We start from the raw sequence: 23202 nt of genomic DNA, 5'->3' as shown, positions 1-23202 counted from the left end.
TGTCTGAGAAGCACTTTATCTTCCCTTCCATTCTAAATGATAATTTTGCTGGACAGAGTAATCTGTGTTGTAGGTCCTTCCTTTTCTTCACTTTGAGTACTTCTTGCCAGTCCCTTCTAGTCTGCAAAGTTTTTTTTCTGAAAAATCAGCTGACAATCTTATGGGAACTCCTTTGAAAGTAACTCTCTTCTCTTGCCGTTTTTAAGATTCTCTCTTTATCCTTAACCTTTGACATTTTAATTATGATGTGTCTTCATTTTGTCTTCTTTGGGTCCAACTTCTTTGGGACTCTGTGCTTCCTGGACTTGTATGTCAATTTCCTTCACCAAATTAGGGAAGTTTTCCTCCATTATTTTTTCAAATAAGTTTTCAATTTCTTGCTCTTCCTCTTCTGCTTCTGGCATCCCTTTGATTTGGACATTGGCACTTTTGGAGATGTCCCAGTCTTCTTAGTCTCTCCTCATTTTTTGAATTCTTGTGTCTTCTTTTTGTTCTGGTTGAATGTTTACTTCTTCCTTATGTTCCAAATCATTTATCTGAATGCCAGCTTCCTTCCCATCACTGTTGGTTCCCTATGTATTTTTCTTTATTTCACTTTAAACTTCATTTCTTCCTTTATTTTGTGGCCATACTCAATCATTTTTCTGAGCATCCTTATCCCCAGTCTTTTGAACTCTGCATCTGATGGGTTGGCTGTCTCCTTTTTGCTGAGTTCTTTTTCTGGAGTTTTGATCTAGTCTTTCATTTGGGCCATACTTCTTTGTCTCCTCAATTTGAAAGCCTCTCTGTGTATTAAGTAGAGCTGCTGCACCTGTTACATTGTAAGGGGCAGAGCCTTAGGTATTCATCAGTGCAGGGTGACCCTGTTTCACTGCTTTGTGATGTTATATGTGGGGGAGGGGTCAGAGAGGAAACAATGCTGCTTGCTTAGCACTTGCCTCTTTTCCAGTCACTTCACCCACTTCCTGCATGCAACTGGCACCCCTCTAGCTCTTGCCCTGGTGATGGTTCCCTGAGTGGGTGGGTTTGTATACATTCTAAGATGGTGGGGACCCTCTAAACAGACTCTCCTGAGAGACGGGTAGTTTCTTCCACTGCCCTAACCCCAACTGATCTTCACAGCTAGAAGCTATTAGACTTTATTTTCCCAGTGCTGGAACCCTGGGCTGGGTGGTCTAGCCTAGGGCTGGGATTGCTCCCTAGGTACCCCTCCCAGCTTTTACTCACCACAAGTGAATGTGGGACTGCCCACCCATTCCACCACATGCCGCCCCTCTTTGCACTGCCACACTGAGTCCTCTCCTCCCCAGCTCCCCAGCTCCACCCCACTTCCCTGGCTCTGTCTCTCCTACTCGTGTGGATGAATATTTCTTCTTAAATCCTTGGTAGTTGGGCTTCCATACAGTCTTGATTTTCTGTCAGTTCTGGTTGTTTTTTTGTTTTTGGTAGTTGTAATACCTCTTATGGTTGTACAAGGAGACAAAGTATGTCTACCTACACCTCCATATTGGCCAGAAGTAAATACCAACCAATTGAAAGATTCTGAATGTGCCCCTGTAGAGGCAAGCCTTACCACCTCTGTCTCAAAGTCATACAGCTGTGTTACTGTGTGATCCAGAACTTCTGCCATTACCCCTTTAAGTATTTCAGAGCACCTTCAGTTCTTCTCAAGTCCCTGCCCTTTCCTTGCCACTTATATTAAAGGACAGAAGGACTTTTTAAAAGCATATGAAACGTATATATGTAGAGAGTACCCACCAGTCCCATGCATAACAACCCAAATTCACACATGTTGTTACCATCATACTAAATAGTTTCAGACATCCTCATCCTCAGCTTCCTTCTCTCCTCTATCTTCCTACTTCTCCTCTTCCTTTCTTCCCTTCCTCATCTTTTCTCTCTTCCCTTTTCACCTCCCTTCTCTTCCTTCTCCTGTCTCTCTATCCTCTGTCCTCTCCTTTTCTTCCTCCTCTAGTCTCCTTCTTCTTACTATTCTTTCATCTGTAATAAACTATTGCAGCTATAGATACAGCTCCCCATGTGCCTCTCAAGGATCCCATGCTCTTTTTCAAAAATAACCTTGTGTATATCCTTTCTGCAGACATTTCCATTTTACCACATTATGTGTGACTCAGTAAATAACATAGTTTTTTTTGGTTGAGATATGATACCATTTGTGTGAATGTTCTTTAAGAAACATTTAAGGACTTTGTTTTCAAATTTCATTTTCCATTTTATTTAGTAATATTTTGTGATAACATTACTTATAGCAAGTACATTACATCTCAGCTGTGTCAAGGGTGAAAATAAGTATTGGTTGAATGTCCTTTGCTATCTAATCTTTTTTTAAAGGGTGCTGTTTATATTAGAAAACATATTCTAAGTTCCAGACAACAAATCCACTTATAATTTTCAAATAATAACTCCATTATTAATGAGAAGGGCCTGCCCAACCAATAGCTTAGGAATCAGATAATATTCTGCCTTGTTCCTTTTTGAGTCATCATGATCTCACCTTAGTTGCAATCATAAAAATTACCAATAAATTAATGACAACTTGAATCCTTAAAGATGTCAGTAAGCGAGCAGTTCACAAACAGGTTCTGACTGAAGAAATGCATAGCCCCAAAGAAATGCACAGCCCCATTTACCAAAATGATATGGGCAGGGCAAGCCATGGGAGCTTTTCTAAGTTCTAGGACTGTTTTGTTCTATGCATCATCCTTTTACAATTAGCAAAACCAGTGTATTTGAGTTGTTTCCCTGTGTTGAAACAATATACACTATACATTTAGTAAATCATGTGGGTTAAATATTTCTCTGTAGATAAAATTCTTAAAAGTAAAAGATTTTCAAAATTTAACAAATCTCTACTAGCAATTCTTTAAGAGTCTTAGGAAGCTCAGAAATATTTACTTTGATCTCTTGGGTAAATGACTAATTAAAAAGCCATATGTAAATGATGTTTACCTGAGTGTCCCCTTGCTATCAGCAGAAGTCAATCCATCTCTTGAGTAAATACATCGTTAAGGCCTTGAAACTCAGATTATGTCCCCTCAAGACTAGATTAGGTCCACAGTACCCACATAACCCATTAGGCAATTACATAATTGAGCTGCATGCTTTAAATCAGAAAAATGTGTAATTACTTTATGTGAAAAAATATGAGTTGGGTGCATCATTAAAATACAAAATGCCTTAATACTAATTTTCTTTTAAGTGATGTTTGTTTCTACCTGGAAAAACTTCAGGCAAAGCAGAGTCTGCTGGTGTCACTAGTAGAGTAGGTCTGTCCTGTTCCCCACCACACACACATCAGACAAACTTGTGACCGGTCACAGAAATCCCTTCACCTCTTCCTAAATTATAGGCTGGTTTCTTGTTCATCTCTCTTGAATACTTGTTTGCTGGCTCATAAGAATACTTTCCTTTTCATTTAATTGATACTTAGGTAAAATTCCCTTCTTCTTCTATAACTTAGATATAACTTAAGTGATGATGTTTGCATTTCTTTATAAACACTGAAAAATTAACTTCAGGTGTACAAGAGGAATCTTCTTGGGAAAGGGTCAGTTAAATCTGTGTGATATGGGAAAAGGTCATTGGCTGTCTACTTCCATGTTTTTTAATTCTCTTACCTTTTTATATCTGCATTTTAGTACTGGTTTACATATAGACGGGAATTCAGTTTTATCAAATGCTTTCACATTCACTTTCCCTCTGTATTGTCACTGTAAGAAACATTCAAAACTGTAGAGGAGTCTTATGAATTTATTTGAGCCAAACTGACAATAGTGGGAAGCAGAATCTCAACTCATTGAGAAAATGCTCTGGAAAATGGCAGTTTTAGCATTTATTTTTTACGTCAGAATCAAAGGGAAAGACATAAGGTCGTTATGTGAAACTCATTGCTGATATATTAGGAGGTGGGAGAAAGCAAAGGGGGTAAATATCTGGGACTGGATAAAAAGTAAATGGAATAGACACAGGTTTCTTTTATGTTTGTGGGGATAGGATAGTTAACGGTTAGCAATTGACACGACAACAATAACAATGAGGGGATTTGTGATCTCTGCTCTGGTGCAGTGGTTATGCTCTGAGTAGTCCTGAAAAAAAGGAAATTACTTTGACATTCCAAAGGTATGTTATCCTAGATGCAAAAAGACAACAGACAGGCTCAGTTCAAGTAAAGATTGACCTTTGTCAGGGAAAATACTTGCCTAGGACATGACTACCTGCCACAAACTGCTTTTAGTTGGAGAATTTTAATTTCAGAACATCCTATGTGGTTACTTTCTATATCTGAGTTTGTAAGACTGCCATGTAGGCCTCTCCTGAGCTTGTCAGGTTTAGTATGTGCCCCCCCCCCCCCCCGCTTTTCATCCACAGTATTTGTATGCCATCACAGAAATTGGATTCTTTACAATCTGGCGTATTCTTCTTCTTTCTTTCTTTCTTTCCCTTCCTTCCTTCCTTCCTTCCTTCCTTCCTTCCTTCCTTCCTTCCTTCCTTCCTTCCTTCCTTCCTTCCTTTCATTGTTGTTCTATTACAGTTGTCCCAGTTTTTCCCCCATTGCTCTCCCTTATGCCATCCACCCCCATGGCCCCCACACCCACAGTCAATCCCCACCCTGTTGTCCATGTCCATTGGTCCTTTATACATGTTTCTTGACTAGACCCTTCCCCTCTTTCCCTACTTCTCCCACTCTGGGCTTATATTTTCTTTTTTAAAAATACAGCGGTGGTGGGGGGAAGTGGGGGGTGGAACACAAACTTGGGATGTTTAAGTAAACAAAAAGAAGTGAAGAAAATTGTCCATTATCTGACTCTCTCCATATTTAACCTTTTGACATTGTGATGTATGGGTTTTGATATTTAATGTATTGCCATGGGTTATGCTGTGTACACAGCTTCTTTTTTTCCCACTTGTCACAAGTAAACTTCTTTCATACCATCACATGTTCTACATAATTTCACATGGTTGTCAGAAAACCCCTATATGAATATTCCACAGTCCCTTTAACCAGGCTCCTGTTATTGAGCATTTAAGTTATTTTTAATTTTTCTTCTAGAAAAAAGTTACAAACACCTGAGCAATTCAACTTTTACAAATATTCATGCTACTTCCTTAGAATGAATTTCTACATATAGAGTTGTTAGGTCAAAGTGTTACCATTGGTATTTACCTAGATATTGAGAAGGGGAGCAAAAGGGACTTAGAGCCTTAACTGGTGTGGCTTAGTTGGTTGGGCGTCATCCTGTGAAATGAAAGGTCACCAGTTTGATTCTAGCCAGGGCACACACCTGAACTGCAGGTTTGGTCCTTGGTCAGGGTGTGTACAAAAGACAACTGATCAATGTTTCCATCTCACATCAGTGTTTCTCTCCCTATCTTTCTCCCTCCTGTAAAATCTTCTAAAAGGTTTGTGTAGGGGAGGAGACTTAGACATTGAGTTTAATAAAGTGGGGACATAAGCCTGCTTGCTCAGCATTGCATTCCACCGAGGGAATTAACACTCCTCCCTTCCACTTTCTAGTACTGGATTGTTGAGAGGTGCAGGTGGAGGTGCTGGACCATAGAGGCCTCTCAGTCTGATAAAGGGATGTAAACCTATTCAAACTCACAAAAGTTTGAGAAGTTGATTGGTAATTTTGAGAAGTCACCTGGTCTGTCCCAAGCCCAAACTAATATAATCTCAGGGGAACAAAGAAGCTCACTCCCCGCCGCCCCGTCCCATCCCTCCCCCCCTTCTCTCTCTCTCTCTCTCTCTCTCTCTCTCTCTCTCTTTTACACCTGGGTACACACTTGCCACATGCATTCACTCATCCTCTCTCCATAGCCATGTGGCCTTAGCAGCTAAATGGGCAACAGCCACACAGATTACACCTCTGGAGCACATGGAAACAAGCTAAGCTACCTGGATGGCAGCTGAGACTGTTTAATGGAGGCTGAATACCGCAGCATGGCAATGGACTGCAGCTGGGAACACACACTAAACTAGCCAGATGTTGGTGGACTTTAATATGGAGCAGAAACTTTGTACACTGGCTTTTGCTTTGGTCTTGCTTATGACATGATTGGACTTTTTCTGTGGCAGAACAGAGGAAGATGGGAAATTGGAAACCCAGGGGGCAGCTTCTAGTTCTACTCAAATAAACCATGCCACACCACAGTCTCCTGTGCATAGGTACTTAGAATGCTTTCCTTGCGATCCTGTGGAAGAGCCTAATTCCCACCCACAACAAAGGGTTATGTGAACCTCTCAGGCATTTGCTATGCACTGCTCACTCAGAAATGTTCGGTCATTAGAGTTACCAGGAATGGATGAAAATATCATTTCTCTGAGCTCTTTATGAAACCAGATACTGCCAACTTCTTTATTTTTAAGCACCAAATTGAGAAGTACAAATGGCATTCAAATTTTTTTTTTTGTTCATTTGACCTTTATATTACAATTGAGGTCAAATTTTCCCCTGCCTATTTGTTAGCCATTTGTATTTCTTCTTTATAATTTCCCAGTTCATGTTCTTTGCTTATTTTTCTATTAGGTTAGTAATATTTTTTCCTTATTAACTGGCAAGAACTCTTTTTGCGTAAATTTGTACAATTTGTTGGAATATTTTGAGGGGTGTGATTTTAGGCTTTTTTCCTTAGTGGTATTTTGGACACAGTCTTTTTCACTAATAGCATCATTTATCTAAGTATGCATTACAGTATCACTATTGATATTTCTGGATATAAATTAAGAGTCAACCTAGATGACTCGGGGGTCTAGACTTAGCAGGATCCATATTTAAACAGAACTTTGAGAAAAATTCTAGTAGAATTGAGCCAATAATTCTAGGTGTCCTGCTAAGTGTAGTTAATAGGACCCTTTTATGTTTTGTAAGATCTGAATTATAGAGTTACCACTGTTAGTCATTAAGCAAATATGTGCCTTAGTATTGAATTTCTGAGTCCTTTCTGCTGGCTCCTGAGAAGGCAGAAAAATTCAGAACTAGTTGGTTTCTATTATCTTAGGCTTCAGACTGCTGAGAACAGTGAGACAGTCTCCAGTCTTTGCTCCTGGCTTCCTAATGTATGGAATCAAAGAGAGCCTTCATGAGTTAATAGATAAGTTAAAACCCATGCATAGTTCATTCATAAGCACTATGAAGGCCCATGGTAAAGTTGTTGTCTGGTGGCATTTTTCCAATAGAGCGCTCCAATTTGCAGAGTGCTTTCCAACCCAGATGTGTAGAGCACCTTGTTCACTCTCTGAGCTATTGTTCTATTTCTGTTAAGGGTGAGTGTTGTCAGCTTCAGCCTGCAAGGTCATTTAGATTGGGGGCTTCCTTAAAATATATACCTTTCTAAGAGATATGCAAACAATACAGATGTTTTTCCTGACTCAGCCAAAGTTTCTTTTACTAGAAATCTTCTGGCCATTTCTTGTCTGAAGTTGACTTCTATTTCTGTTCTTGCTTCTCATTATTCCCTGCTTGCTAGGGACTTATATTGTGGATTCCTTTATGATGGATGATGACCTATTGGGCAGATCTGCTGCTCTCTTTGTTGGCTCCATGTTCCAGTGGAGTCAAGCCCATGATTCTCATGTTGTAATTTAATCATTCATCAAAATTCTTATAGGTATAACATACTCGTCTTTGATAAATTATCTATAGAGTTATCTTATAAGGTGAGTCCTTTTATAAACTTCTCTATCAAAAAAGTAAGAGAAACCCTAGAAATATGTGTAGTGAATAATGAAGATAAATGAGATAAAATATACGAAATAAAGGAAAACCTGCAGTATGCTCACCACTTTAGCTACCTCACTACTTACCTCACCATGGTTAAAAAAAAAGAGGACTCAATGTAGAACTGATGACTGGTGGTTTTCTTATCAAGTATACAAAGACTTATTAGAAGGATTTTGCGGTGTTATTATAGCATTTTATTCTGTGTTCTTTTGAAGCCCAGGTGAAACCCAGCTAAAACCCAGCTAAAGCAAAGGGGATCTAAAACAGTAAGACAAATTGCATATCATTGTGGAGAGACTAGGGAATAGTTATGAGTCATTGACGATCCAAAACACTTACATGTCTACAAATTTTACAGTAGAAAATGTGGAAAGCTTCAACAGTCCTTTAACAATTTTATTTAACAGATAGAGGAGAAGCTTCCAAGGCTAACTTGAGACTAAGTCCTTTGGCCAAGGAGACTAGAACTCCTTAAATCTCCTAAAATCAGCTGCTCCAGCTTCTATAATAGGCAGAGAGCCCAGGGAGCCAGCCAGCCAGTCCTAGAGAGAGCAGAGGGCAGGAGACTTGCAAGAATATCAAGGCTGATGACAGAGGTCTTGTATTTTCAAAACCAAACATACAAGTCCAGATCTTCCATGTTCTGCCTCAGTGATTCTCCTTCTTAGGTCATCTTCTTTCATGTTGATTACAAGGAAAGATTATTATCTTCCCTCTTGTTTACTAATTATGTTGTTACTGTTTTGTTCTTGGACTTACATGACCTGTGAGGCATTGTCTAGCCCGGTCTTCATATTAATGTGTAGAGTCTCATCTCCATTTCCCACAGATTGGGTTGGACAATGCCCTGTAGCTACTGTCGTCAGATACCAATGAAAACGTAGCACCACACTGAGTTTTCCTCTCCCAATCACCTGGGTAAATCACTTCTGAGTAGGAAGTGAGAAAGAAACATACTCTGGCAGCAGGATGATGTCATCATTGGTTATTTCGCTCTTGTTACCAGCATACTTTTAAGAGTGCTGACCTGAAAGTTAAGAAAGATGTATTTACCTGTCCTGTTAATTTCCACTTTTCCTCTACTTCTCAAGTTTGTTGTGATAAAACCTGTGCCCACCACCCTCCCCAGGGCACATGAGGTGATGCAGATAAGACAGCTCAGTGCCCTTTGAAAACAGGGAGGCAGTATGGTGATTAAGGTCCGCAGCAAACTTAGCAGCCTTCTGTCTTTATTCTTGACTGGAGATTATTATTTAGAGCAGCTCTCTTTTTGATTAGTTTCTCCTCCTCATCCACCAAGTTTTTGTGCAATCTTCCCATTTGGGAGAAGTTCAAGGGTCATTTTTAGAAGGATGAGGATACAATGGGATCACATTTTTCCAGATCTCTTTCTCAATACAAGCTGAAGGATTCATGCAATGAAAGAGGAAATCTTAGCTAAACCTTCCCAGGTTAACAGAGGTGGTCATATCTCATACACATATTTACTTCACAAGTAGAACACTTCTACATAAGATTCAGTCCTCAGAAAAGTTGTATTATTTGTAGTGTAAGTTGTTGTAGTAAATTAAATTCTGCTGGAAAATAATCAGATGTTATTTTATCTTGAAGACATTTTAGTTTCAGTTAAACGTCAGAAAGCAAATTAAATTCTAAGTAAAGCTTAACCTAAAATTGTATTTGAAGGCTGGGTCTTTAAGACGAAGAGGAAGTGTAGCTACAGTTTGTTTTTATTTCTTTGTGCTTTGTTTTAAACACACTGTAGGCAACATCATTATTGAAAAGAGCCCCTACAGAAGAGTGCGAGGATAGGTCCGCTTTTCACAGTGATGAATCATCTTGCAGCTTGCCATCTATTCTGAATGACAATAGTGGAATAAAGGAAACAAAACCTGCTCCTTGGTTCAACAGAGTTCCTACAAGGGAACAAGGTAACTATTGTTAAAGGTAGGTCCAACAGCAAAAATTCAGAGACCATACGACATCCTCTTTCACAAGGAGTACCTATAAAATAAAGGGGACTAGAGAATACCTGATTTTAATATGTATAATAGGCTATTTATTTTATACCACCTCTTAATAAATACATGATTTTGTTTAGTCTAACAAGAATAGGAAACCTAATTGTAGGTCTGTAGTTATGTTGAATATCCAATAAATTTAACTTTTTGTAAGTTTTGAAATCTTAACAAAGCTAATCACTGGGCAGTGGATAATTTTGATCATTCTACAAAGATGAAAATGATTGCATTAAAATGATTCCATAAAGTACTGTGAATTTTTTTATATCACTTAATAGAATTTATTTATAATTTATAAACACTTTTTAATGTTGTCTTTATAATACAATATTATAAAAGTCTAAACAGATGAATAAGAGTCAATGAATTTATTCCTCCCAAAACTTAAAAACCAATTTTCAGTATCAAGAAATGGTGATTATTTTAGCATTACTATTAATTTATGTCAGTAAACTGCTATAGTGGTATTTCCAAGTCAGCAGTGAGTTGCTCAAAATGGTATTAGAAGTTGATATACGTGGAGAGGATTTAAGGCTCTTTTGTTTTAAGTCCTACTCAAATTTGATAGATGTCAGGCCAAATTATTTTGCATGAAAAAAACAAAGGAATACCTTTGTTTCAATATAGGTTTCTTTTAGGGATAGTACTATTTGGGGGCAAGAAATAAGCCAAAAAAAAAAAAAAAGGAGGTGAGGAGACACTGAAAAATAAGAAAAATGCTAGTTAAAAAATAAAAACATACAAAAGGCTAGTCCATATAACCCTGACATACATTTTATTATCATGTGTTGGTTTTTAAAAGTTCTAAGTGGTTGCAGAGATGAGAGCAAGGAAGAAAACATGGTAGTGAAGATTCCAATCATGAATAAAGTTATGGTTGCCTAAGAGTTTCAAATACGGAATTTAACCTTATTATATAATCAAAACATTCTAGGTTAGTGGTTTGTGGACTCTGCTAAGAGCAGGTATGTTCCACTACTACATGCTGGAGCAGGAGAGCTAAGAGCACATAACCATATATGCAAGCTTACAGTAACCCAAACTAAGGTGGAAAATACCATGTCTATTGAATTCTTCATAATTATGTTATATATGTACACATGTGAGCATACACCATCACATAGCCTTTCAGCACCTGTGTCTGCATGAAAAGATCAGTTTCCATGAGGAACACCCAGTCATTATATGGTAAACTAGAGATGTTTCTGACTTTACTCTTTTCTTTTCTGTAATAATTCAATTGTGTCATTAAAATCAGAGTAGGGAAAAGTGCCAGTCAGGAAGCTTGCTTGTGCTTCAGTTACAAAGCATGTCTGATAATTTAAAAATTTTAGTAGTAAGATTTCATCAAGATCTATTAAGATTTCTGCTCATGTATTAGGCTTATTAAGATGAAATCTAAATATCACAATTTTTAGTTTTAAAATATCAACAGCAACATTTAGTATTCGGAACAGAGTTCTATTTGTCATACATCTAACTTTAATAGTACTTGATTTTGCAAAGTGGTGTGCTACTTCATTATACATTCAAAGGTCTGACTTTAAATATTTATACTAGTAAATACAACATTGCACTGAGGTCCTGAGGTATGTATTTGCATATGTGGTAGTTTTGTTGTTTATAGGCAGAAAGAGTGGCTTTCTTTTGTGGCGGTATAATTTGTGGCCTAATGATTTAATTTTTTAAACCCATGTTTCTGTGATGAACTCTGGTTTTGAAAAAGGAGTTTATAATAGAGCAATTGTATATATTCTTTATCAGATAATACTTAATTCCAAAATACAGAGGTGTTGTTTCCTTTTAAACATTTTTCAGTGATATGTTTATTGCATTTTTTATTCTTCATCTTGAGAAAACTCTGGTCGAGTTCATTCATCGGTCCTTCCATCCTTCCTTCCTTTCTTCTTATAGAAGTGTAGATGATCCCAAATTGCAGATAACCAAGAAATCACGTGGATGCTTTTCTTTTGCTTTTAACTTTGAATGCATAAGTATCTAATAATCTCTGAATTTATTTCAATTAAAAGTATAAAGGCTTATTGGGAAGAAACTGTGAAATGACCTTGTTGCCCATTACTTGTCTTTTAAGTATTCTTTGCAGTCATTTACTTTCCAGTCATCCCTCACTGCAAGTAAATGACTCTCCCCCAAATTATTGCAAATGTTATTTTCTTATGAAATTTTTATTCAGGTATAATTGACATATGTATAGCACTATGTTAGTTTAAGATATACAGTGTAATGATTTGGTATTTATATACATTGCAAAAATGATCACCATATTAAGTGTAGCTAACATCCGTCACCACACAGTTACAAAATTTTTTTCCTGTTATGAAAAACTTTTTTTTTCAGTTCCGTGTAACTTTAATAAAAACTCTATCAGTCTTCTAACAAACATTCAAAAACATTCACTGTGCCAGCACTAGAGGTAAAGAATAATGATAAGTCATTCTATATAGAGGGACTCTAGGTAGAAGAGATGATCAAATCAGAAATGGCACCATTAATATATGGAAGGCAAGTAATAAGCTCTAATGAAAAAATGTCTTATTAACTAAATCATATGTAAATAATGTCTTGATATTACATTATGATCTGATGCTTTTAATCATTTCAAATATATTTTAAAGTGTTATTTTTAAATTGTAAAAATAAATCTTACTCAGAATATTTTAAAGGCAGCGTGGACAATAATATTAATATACCTAAAAAGGTTACTTTATTTAGGTGTCTAATTTATTCAAGCCTCCAAGTAGATCTATCTTGTAATAAATTTTCAAAATTATTTCTATTCCATTGAAGCTTTTGAAAACAGCATTATTTTCCTCATTTATATATTAATGGCATTCTGTTGTCATGGTAGAATTACACAACTACATATGAAATTTTTACATCAGACCTTTTGTTTAAAACTTCAGGACTTTAGGAGAAATTGGTTAAAGTAAGAAGAAAAAAACAACTTTCAAGTCAATGATGAAAGCTGAAGATCAACACAGAATGTACCAAATTTCAACACAAATCTTTATTTCTTTATTTATTTTTGTTTTTTCTATTTCAATTAAGGTTGTCCTATTTTTTTCCCCCATTGCTCCTAACCACCCAGCCCACCCCTTCTTCCACAATCATATCCCCCCGGTTGTCCATGTTCATGAGTCATTTATACATGTACTTTGACTAAACCCTTCCCTTACTTATCCCCTTTCTCTCCCTCCTCTCTCCCCCCTAATAACTGTTATTCTGTTCCTGGTTCTATTTAGTTCATTTATTTGTGTTGTTCCTTAGTCTCCTCTATTAGGTGATATCATATGGTATTTTTCTTTCCTTGCCTGGCTTATTTCACTAAGCATAATTCTCTCTAGTTCCATCCATGTTGTCACAAATGGCAGGAGTTTCTTCTTTCTCTCTGCTGCATAGTATTCCATTGTGTAAATGTACCATAGTTTTTTAATCCATTCATCTACAGATGGGTACTTAGGCTGTTTCCAGCACTTAGCTATTGTAAATAGGGCTGCTATGAACATAGGGGTGCTTAAGTTCTTTTGAATTAGGGTTTTAGGATTTTTTGGGTATAATCCTAACAGTGGAATCGTTGGTTGAAAAGGCAGTTCCATTTTTAGTTTTTTAAGGAGACTCCATACTTTTTTCCATAGTAGCTGCACCCCAACAACAGTGAATTAGGCTTCCCGTTTCTCCGCATCCTTGCCAGCACTTGTTGTTTGTTGATTTGTTGATGATGGCCATTCTGACTGGTGTGCGGTGGTATCTCATTGTGGTTTTTATTTGCATCTCTCTGATGGCTAGTGATGTTGAGCATTTTTTCATGTGTCTATGGACCCTCTGTATGTCCTCTTTGGAGAAGTGTTTGTTCAGGTCCTTTGCCCATTTTTTAATTGGGTTGACTGTTTTCTTGATGTTGTTATCATGTAGGTTCTTCATATATTTTGGAGATCAGTCTCTTCATTGGAAAATATGTTCTTCCATATTGTTGGTTTCCTTTTCATCTTGCTGATGTTTTCTTTTGCTGAGCAGAAACTCTTTAGTTTGATGTAGTCCCATTTGTTTATTTTTTACTTTATTTCTCTTGCCTTAGGAGATGTAGCCATGAAGATATTGTTACGTGGGATATCTGAAATTTTCCTGCCTATGTTTTCCTCTAGGAGTTTTATGGTGTCACGGCTTACATTTAAGTCTTTAATCCATCTTGAGTTCATTCTTGTGTGTGGTGTAAGTTGGTGGTCTAGTTGCATTTTTTGCACGTTCCGGTCCAGTTCTCCCAGCACCATTTGTTAAAGAGGCTCTTCTCACTCCATTTTATGTTCCTTCCTCCTTTATCAAATATTAGTTGACCATATAGGCCTGGGGTTATTTCTGGGCTCTCTATTCTGTTCCACTGATCTATATGTCTGTTCTTATGCCAGTACCAGACTGTTTTGATCACAGTGGCTCTGTAGTATTGTTTGATGTCTGATATCGTGATTCCTCTTGCTGTGTTCTTCTGTTTCAAGATTGCTTTTGCTCTTTAGGGTCTTTTTTGGTTCCATATGAATTTTTGGAGGATTCGTTCTAGGTCAGTGAAATATGTCATTGGTATTTTAATAGGGATTGCATTGAATCTGTAAATTGCTTTGGGTAGTATGGCCATTTTGATGATGTTGATTCTTCCCATCCAAGAACATGGTATTTGCTTCCATTTGTTTGTATCTTCCTTAATTTCTATCTTCATTGTTGTGTAATTTTCAGTGTACAGGTCTTTTATCTCTTTGGTTAAGTTTATTCCTAGGTATTTTATTTTTCTTGTTGCTGTAATAAATGGTATTTTCTTTTTTGCCTCTGTCTCCGATATTTTATTGTTGGTGTACAGAAATGCCTTAGATTTCTGTATACTTATTTTGTACCCTGCTATTTTGCCAAATTCACTTATTATATCGAGTAGTCTTTTAGTGGAGTTTATAGGGTTTTCTAGGTATACTATCATGTCACCTGCAAATAGTGATAGTTTTACTTCTTCTTTCCCAATTTGGATGCCTTTTATTTCTTTGTCTTGTCTGATTGCTGTGGCTAGGACTTCCAACACTATGTTGAATAGAAGTGGGGAGAGTGGACAGCCTTGTCTAGTTCCTGATTTCAGGGGGAATGCTTTCAGTTTTTGTCCATTGAGTATGATGTTGGCTTCAGGTTTCTCATATTTAGCCTTAATTATGTTAAAGTATGCTCCCTGTATTCCCATTTTGCTGAGTGTTTTCATCATAAATGGGTGTTGTACTTTATCAAATGCTTTTTCTGCATCTATAGATATGATCATGTGATTTTTGTCTTTCATTTTGTTTAGGTGATGTATTATATTTATTGATTTTTGAATATTAAACCACCCTTGCATCCCTGGGATGAATCCCACTTGATCGTGGTGTATGATCTTTTTGATGTATTTCTGGATCCTGTTTGCCAAAATTTTATTGAGGATTTTAGCATCTATGTTCATCAGTGATATTGACCTGTAGTTTTCTTTCTTTGCTGTGTCTTGACCTAGTTTGGGGATTAGGGTAATACTGGCTTCATAGAAAGAGTTTGGGACTTTTCCCTCTTCTTGGATTTTTTGGAATAGTTTCAGGAGGGTAGGAGTTAGTTCTTCTCTAAATGTTTTGTAAAATTCGCCTGTGAAGCCATCCGGTCCAGGGCTTTTGTGTGCAGGGAGATTTTTGATTACTGTTTCAATTTCCTTCTTTATTATTGGTCTGTTGAGACTTTCCACTTCTTCTTAATTCAGTTTTGAAAGGTTCTATGTGTCTAGAAATTTGTCCATTTTTTCTAGGTTGTCAAATTTCTTGCCATACTCTTGTTTGTAGAAATTCCTTAAAATTGTTTGTATTTCTGTGGTATCAGTCGTGATTTCTCCTCTTCCATTTCTGATTTTGTTTATTTGGGTCTTCTCTATTTTTTTCTTGATGAGCCTGGCTAAAGGCTTGTCGATTTTGTTTATTTTTTCAAAGAACCAGCTTCTAGTTTTGTTGATTTTTTGGATTGTTTGTTTAGTTTCTATGTCGTTTAATTCTGCTTTGATCTTGATGATTTCCTTTCTTCTTCTTGCCCTAGGCTTTGTTTGTTGTTGCTGTTCTAGTTCTTGTAGCTTTAGGATTAGATTTTTTATTTGAGCTTATTCTGTCCTTTCAGATATGCCTGTATTGCTATGAACTTCCCTCTTAGCACTGCTTTTGCTGTGTCCCATAGGTTTTGTGTGTTCATTGTCATTAGTTTCTAGAAATTTCTTGATTTCCTCTTTGATGTCATTGTTAACTCATTCATTATTTAATAACATGTTATTCATTCTCCATGAGTTTGGGTGTCTTTGACTTTTTTCTCTGAGGTTGATTTTTAGTTTCAAGGCATTGTGGTCTGAAAAGATACTTGATATGATTTCAATTTTCTTGAATTTGTTGAGGCTTGTTTTGTGTCCTATCATGTGGTCTATCTTTGAAAATGTCCCATGTGCCTTTAAAAAAAATGTATATTTTGCTTCTTTGGGATGAAAAGTTCTATATATATCAGTTAAGTTCATGTGGTTTAGTTTGTTGTTCAATGCCTGTATATCCTTGGTGTTTCTTTGCTTGGATGATCTGTCTATTGTTGATAATGGAGTGTTGAAGTCCCCTACTATGAGTGTGTTGTTGTTAATATCCTTCTTGTGGTCTTCTAGTATTTGCTTTATGTATTTGGGTGCTCCTATGTTGGGTGCATATATGTTTATCAATGTTATATCTTCTTGATGGATTGTTCCTTTAAGTATTATGAAATGTCCTTCTTTGTCTCTTTTTATTGCCCTTGCTTTGAAATCCGTTTTTTCTGATATGAGGACTGCTACCCCAGCTTTTGTTTCAGGTCCGTTTGCTTGGAATATTTTTTTATATCCTTTTACTTTCAGTCTATGTCGTCGTCGTCATCGTCGTCGGCAGCCGTCCGTCTCGAGAGACGATGGTGTAACTTCTTAAGAGTCCATCTGCACAGCCGAGAATGGCTGTGCAGTCCAACTCGGGAGTGACACGGTATCTGTCTCCTCCCATGTTGAATCGACATCTTGTGATGACGCTGGAGTGTCCTCTCCAGTGAAGCTGAAGCTACAGAGCCTGGGCAGGGTGATATGTAAATCTTTTGTTTTGAGGTGTGTTTCTTGTAGACAGCAAATATGTGGGTCCTGTTTTCTTATCCATTCCGTTATCTTATGTCTTTTAATTGGAGCATTTAATCCTTTTACATTTAAGGTTATTATTGACATGTATTTATTCATTTCCCTTTGTACCTGTGTTTCTCTCCCCTTTTTTCTTCTTTTTCTTAAAACATTCCCTTTAGCATCTCTTGCAATGATGGTTTGGTGGAGATGTATTCTTTTAGTCTTCCTTTGTCTGAGAAACTCCTTATTTCACCTTCTATTTTGAATGAGAGCCTTGCTGGGTAGAGTATTCTTGGTTGTAGGCCTTTGTTTTTCATTGCTTGAAATATTTTTGACCATTCCCTTCTGGGTTGTAGTCTTTTTGTGGAGAAATCGGTTGATAGCCTTATTGGAGCTCCCTTGTAAGTTATTTGCTGTTTTTCTCTTGCTGCTTTTAGGATTCTCTCTTTGTCTTGGAATGTTGCCATTTTAACTATGATGTGCCTTGGAGTGGGTTTTTGGGGGTTCCTCTTCATTGGAACTCTCTGTGCTTTCTGAACTTGCATAACTTTTTCTCTCATTAGGTTGGGAAAATTTTCTGTCACTATTTCTCCTATCAGTTTATCTATTCCTTGTTCTTCTGATCCCTAACTCCAATTACTCTTATATTGTTCTTCCTTATGCTACCTGTAATTGCCTTACCTCTTCTTCATACTTTTTCAATCTTTTTTCATTTTGCTCTGTCATCTGAGAATTTTTTTCTACATTATCTTCCAACTCACTAATGCGATCCTCTGCTTCGTTTAGTCTGCTTTTGACTGATTCTACTGTGTTGTTCAGTTCAGATTGCATTCTTCATTTCTTCCTGGTTTTTGTTGATAGTTTCTATGATTCTTTTTATGCTGGTGTAGTTCTCTGCAAGTTCCCTGTAATTTTCTTGGAGCTGTTGGTAACTTCCTTGGAGGCTGTCATCGTTGTTTTTAAGGTTGTCGAGTATATTGAGCTTCGTTACCACCATTGTTTTGAATTCCATGTCTGACATTTGGGCTGTGTCTATTCCATCTACCTCTCTTCCAGGGGATTCCTCTTTTCTTTTCATTGGGAGGTTATTTCTGCATCTTACCATGTTGGATTCTTCTTATTTGTTTTTGTTATTTGAATTTATCTGCTCTGCCTTCCCACCTGTGTGGTATGAGATTCTATATTGAAGATATGGGGGTTTCAGTGGTGTAGTCTCTTTGATCTCCTGAGCCTGATGTTCTTGGGTTACCCTTTATATCTTTTGTTTATGCTGTCTGGTTATATTTCAGATTCTCTTTGTTAGGATCTTCCTTCTGGCTAGTTGATTGAAAGTCACTTTATCCACTTTGTCTTGAGTTCTTTTGTGGAGATGCTGTTGAAAACATAAACACACAGCCCTGGCAGGAGACCCACACCCTCAAAAATATCCCCCACCCTCTATCCTGCTATTGTCAGCCAACGAGCCAGTATTAATATAAATGTAGAGAGATTAGAGCTTTTACACTATATGAAGAATAGATAAGAGTTGTTTTAGGGGAGGAAAAATATGATTTTTGAGAGAGGGGATAATAGATTAATAATAGTTGAAACTGTGCAAGACAGTAGGTAATATTTACATTTTTTGTTAATAACTATAGAAGAAAAAAAGGGAAGAGTGCAGAATATAGTAGGAAAGTTGAATTGTATAGTATTGCGTTTATATAGTAGCTATATTCTATTTATTTAGAGTGAAAGGGAGGCTAAACTAGACCTACAAATAAACAACAATTGAAGAAGGTTAAGAAGGAAAGAGTATATAAAACAAATTAGATATATAGTTTTTTTTTGTTTTTTGTTTTTGTTTTTTTCCCTTCCTTCCCCTCCTCCCTCCTCCCCTCCTCTTTCAGGAAGAAAAGAAAAAAGAAGAGAAAAAGAAAAAAAAATCTTTTTATACAGTTCAGCCTTTGTGTGTCATCTTCTTTTTCTGCATCCACAGCTGGTCTAATGTGATGGGTCAGAGGTTCCTATTCCTTGCAGCAGCGGTGTGCGTGAGGTGGCCAGCAAGGTGCAATGCAAGGCACCTGAGATCCCACCTCAGGCCTGCCGAGCAGCGCTCAGGGAAAGCAGGCCGCGCCGCGGTCTGGGGAAGCCAGCAAGGTGTTTTTTCACTCGAGCGCTGGTGCGCGCCCAAGGCGGCCGGGGAGCTAAGCTCAGGCCTGCTGCGCTGCACTCTAAGAAAGCCAGCCACACTGCGCTCTGGGAAAGCCAGTGAGGTGTTTTTTCGCTCGAGCGCCGGTGCACGCCCAAGGTGGCCGGGGAGCTAGCCTCAGGCCTGCAGTGCCATGTTCCAGGAGTTGGTCTCTCGCCTCTTAGGGCAGGGCTGAGACACTTGTGCTCAGTACAAGGGAGTGTCTGTGAGTTGCTGCCGCCCGCTGTTCCCACACCGCAGCCGCCACCGTTCCTGCGCCCACCTGCGCGGGCACGAGCAGAGCCTGAGCAAGTGCTCTATGCACCGGCCTTGTACTTTGGCCTGGCGCCCACTGGAGCTGGACAGAGGCGACTGCGCACAGTCTTCTGAGTGTCCAGTGGGCCCTCTCTGCACCCGTTGGGGCACTGATCTTATGTCTCTTGGAGTTGTCCCAGGGGCACCTGGATTCGCGGCCCTGCGCACCTGGGCCAGTGAATGAGGGCACTTCCCTATGTGCACCCCCGTGACCCAAGGGGAGGGTTGGGGAGTTGGCGAGCGCCTGCGCTCCTCAAGAATGTCCTACAACCCCCAAACTTTTCCTCCCTCTCCGCAGTTCACAAGAGAAAAATATAAAGGAGAATTATGTTCTCACTTGCCCGACAGCATGCTGTCTCCCGTCTTCCAGCGTCAATGCCACCTGGTCGAGTCCCGTCTCTGCCAGTGGGCAGAGATCCGCTCTCCTCCTGACTCCCCTCTGGGGAAGCCTGTGGTCGCCAGAAAGCCTTTGTGTCCTTCTAGCCGCAGCTCAGGAAGCCACCCCAGTCAGGAATCCCGTTTCATCCCCTTTTCCTCTGCTATCCTCACCAAACAGGTCGTTCCCAGATGGTCTTCTCTGATCCATCAGTGCCAAGGCTCGACTCCTGCCAGTGTCTAGCTTCTCACTGAGATGTTCTGTCTGCAATTAGTCCAAACTACAGACAGGTCTCAGGAGCCTGAAGGCGCAGCCTCCGCTCACTCCTCTGCCATCTTCCTCTCTTTTCGCATTGAGCTTCTTCATCACCATTATTTTTAATTCCATGTCTGACATTTGGGCTATGTCTATTCCATCTACCTCTCTTTCTGGGGATTTCTCATTTCCTTTTATTTGGGAGGTTGTGTCTGCATCTTCCCATGTTGGATCCCTCTTGTTTGTTTTTGTTTTTTGGATTTGTCTGCTTTGATTTCCCGCCTCTGTGGTATGAGATTCTTCATAAGAGATCTGGGGGTTTCAGTGGTGCAGTCTCTTTGATCTCCTGAGGCTGATGCTCTTGGGATGCCCCTTATATCTTTTGTTTATGCTGTCTGGTTATATTTCAGTTACTCTTTGGTGGGACCTTCTCTCTGGCTAGTTGATTGAGGGTCATCTGCCCACCTTGTCTTGAGTTCTTTTGTGGAGATGCTGTTAAAAACAAACACATAGCCCAGGCAAGAAACCCACACCCTCAAAAATATCCCCCACCCTCTATCCCACTATCGGCAGCAAATGAGCTGGTATTAATATAAATGTAGAGAGGTTAGGACTATTATACTATAGGAGAAAAAGATGATTTTTGAGAGGGGGGGAAAGACAGAGTATTAATAGTAGAAAGTAGTGTCAAGGCTATGCAAGACAGTAAGTAATATTTACATTGTATGTTACAAAAAAAAGAGGAAAGAATGCCGAATAAAGTAAGAAAGTGGAAGTGTATAGTATTGGATTTATATAATAGTTATATGCTATATACTTAGTGTGAAAGGGAGGCTAAACAAAACAAACAAACAAAAATTAAAGAGGAAGGATGGGAGGGAGAGATGGTATGAAACAGATTAAAGAGATAGTTTTAAAAATAATAAAGATAAAATAAAATAAAATGCAAATAAAAAATAAAATAGAAATAAAAATTTTAAAAAAGAAAGTTTTTACTCAGTCAGCCTTTGTGTGCAGTCTTCTTTTTCTGGATCCACACCTGGTCAAAATTCCATGAGTTTCAATTTTTTTTTTCTGGCTGGCTGGCTGTCAGGAGATCTGGCTGGTTTCTGTGGCTGCTTTTCTCTCACTCATGGACCTGCTGTATCTATCTGCTGTGGGCCGCAAAGTTGGGTCTCTCCCCACTTGTCCTGCGGCACCCTCCAGCAGTCCTCAGGCTTCTCTAGCAACACTGTGCTGTTGGCAAGCCAGTGCGCATGTTCTTAGTCCCCAAACCACCTTTGCTCCTGCTCCCAAGAAGTCTCTGTGCTCCAAGCTGCAGCACCCAGCTGTGTCCATCCCTGACTGGCAGCGCCTCACTGTTCGCCTGCGCACACTGCCCACCTGCCTGGGGCCCAGACCGAGTCCGTGTTTCTAACGCAGCTCTCCTCGTCCTGTTCCACTCTTTTCTGTTCAGTGGCACCACGATGGATGCGCGCATCCGGAGTGTGGGGCCACCAGCCCCAGACTCAGTTCACACAGCTTCCCATAGTCTGGGTCGCTCACCATCTCACCACTCGCCTGCACGCACTGCCCGCCCACCTGGGGCCCTGACCAAGTCTGTGTTTCTAACGCAGCTCTCCCGGCCCAGCTCAACTCCTCTCTTTTTAGTGGCGCCACAATGCACACACCCGGGGCGTGGGACCGCCAACCCAGATCCGCCAGTCCAGGCCGCTCACTGTCCTCCCACACCTCGGGCAGCTTCAAGGAAACCTTTCTATTGTTTCCCTATGGGACTCAGCTGGCCCCAGTGCCCACACTAGGCAGCAGTCTCCAAGCAGATCCCGACCAGTGAGCTGGTCTGCAGCTTCCCCTCTGGGGTGCAGTGAGGTAGCGGCGCCGGGCTTGGTGGGCCCAGCGACTCCCCCCAGAGCACAGGCAAGCCTTCTACCCTTTTCCACTCTGCTCTCACTCTCCCTTCCCCGCTCACGTTGTCTGAAATTCATACTCACTCACTCGTCTCCCTGTCCATATCCCAAGCTTTCCACAATAGGAGCAAGCTGACAACACTGCTACCTACTCCACCGCCATCTTCCTCTCCTGTTATGAAAACTTTTAAGGTTTAGTCTCCTGGCAATGTTCAAATATGAATATAGTATTATTAACCTTAGTAACTATGCCCACAACTTATTTATATTGTAACTGGAAATTTTTACCATTTTTGGCCTTCATTTAAATTTATTTTTAATTTTTTGAGGAAGCTCCATACTGTTTTCCACAGTGGCTGCACCAGTCTGCATTCCCACCAACAGTGCACTAGGGTTCCCTTTTCTCCACATCCTCGCCAGCACTTGTTGTTTGTTGATTTGTTGATGATGGCCATTCTGACTGGTGTAAAGTGGTATCACATTGTGGTTTTTATTTGCAGAAAATTTGTACCTTTTGATCCCCTTAACCCATTTTGCCCTCCTCCCATCCCCCACCTCTGGCAACCACCAGCCTATTCTCTGTATTTATCTCATAGAATTTTTTTTATAAGAGAAGAGATAATTAAATACTGGGGTTTCATATCTTCCTTCTCTTCATGCAGAAAGAGGTGTGATGAGTCTAGAAGTAATAAGGGCTATTTGCTATTAAGATTTTTAAAGAAATTATAATTCCAATACCTGCCATCAATCTATCAATAGTTGGCAGTTTAAAAAAATAATTTTTGCCTATTGTATGCCAGAATATTAGACTTAAGGTAACTTAGGAGATATGAAAAAAAACTTTTCAAAGCCATTTACTTTATTTGAGCATTGCCATTCTGTCCTTGCTACCACACTCTCCATTTTTTTTGCTCCCCACACACTGGACCTCCCATGAAGTTAATGCTTTAGGGCCTCATGCACCTTGGTTCTGCTTAATACTATTTTTGTGTCTGTCATTGAAGCTACTTTGACCTCTTAAGTTCTTTTTTTGTTTTGTTTTGTTTTCGTTTTTTGTTTTTTTTTCCTCTGTTTCTCTATTTGTTTTTCAAATTTACCTCTTAAGTTCTTGACCATCATCTCTTTATTAATTTTTTTGTATCTTGTCATGTTATTTGGAGATTTGGCCTTTGGTAAAGAAAGACAAGTTATATAGTTTGATTTAAGATGGATTCTGCCTCCCTATTTACAGTACTTTGGTTGAAGTTTTCC

The 23202-nt window shown here is 39.0% G+C and overlaps 1 protein-coding gene across 4 annotated transcripts in view; it reads left to right on the top strand.

Moving 5' to 3' along the window:
• Positions 1-23202, top strand: part of KIZ (kizuna centrosomal protein) — a 187982-nt gene that overhangs the window by 118392 nt on the left and 46388 nt on the right. For 2 of the 4 annotated variants that reach the window (XM_090285988.1, XM_090285987.1), the window contains one exon: positions 9508-9673. The exons of 1 other annotated variant lie outside the window; for it this stretch is intronic. In XM_090285988.1, the coding sequence (XP_090142114.1) occupies positions 9508-9673 (166 nt within the window). Of the gene's footprint in view, positions 1-9507; positions 9690-23202 lie in introns of all 4 variants that reach the window. One more of the 4 variants, XM_090285989.1, reaches the window with a different exon arrangement.

Source organism: Furipterus horrens, unplaced genomic scaffold (assembly GCF_987537825.1).
Source record: "Furipterus horrens unplaced genomic scaffold, mFurHor1.1.pri manual_scaffold_8, whole genome shotgun sequence".
NCBI classification, from domain to species: domain Eukaryota; kingdom Metazoa; phylum Chordata; class Mammalia; order Chiroptera; family Furipteridae; genus Furipterus; species Furipterus horrens.
The sequence above is the reverse complement of the archived record's forward strand: the minus strand, read 5'-3'. Positions and strand labels throughout refer to the sequence as shown.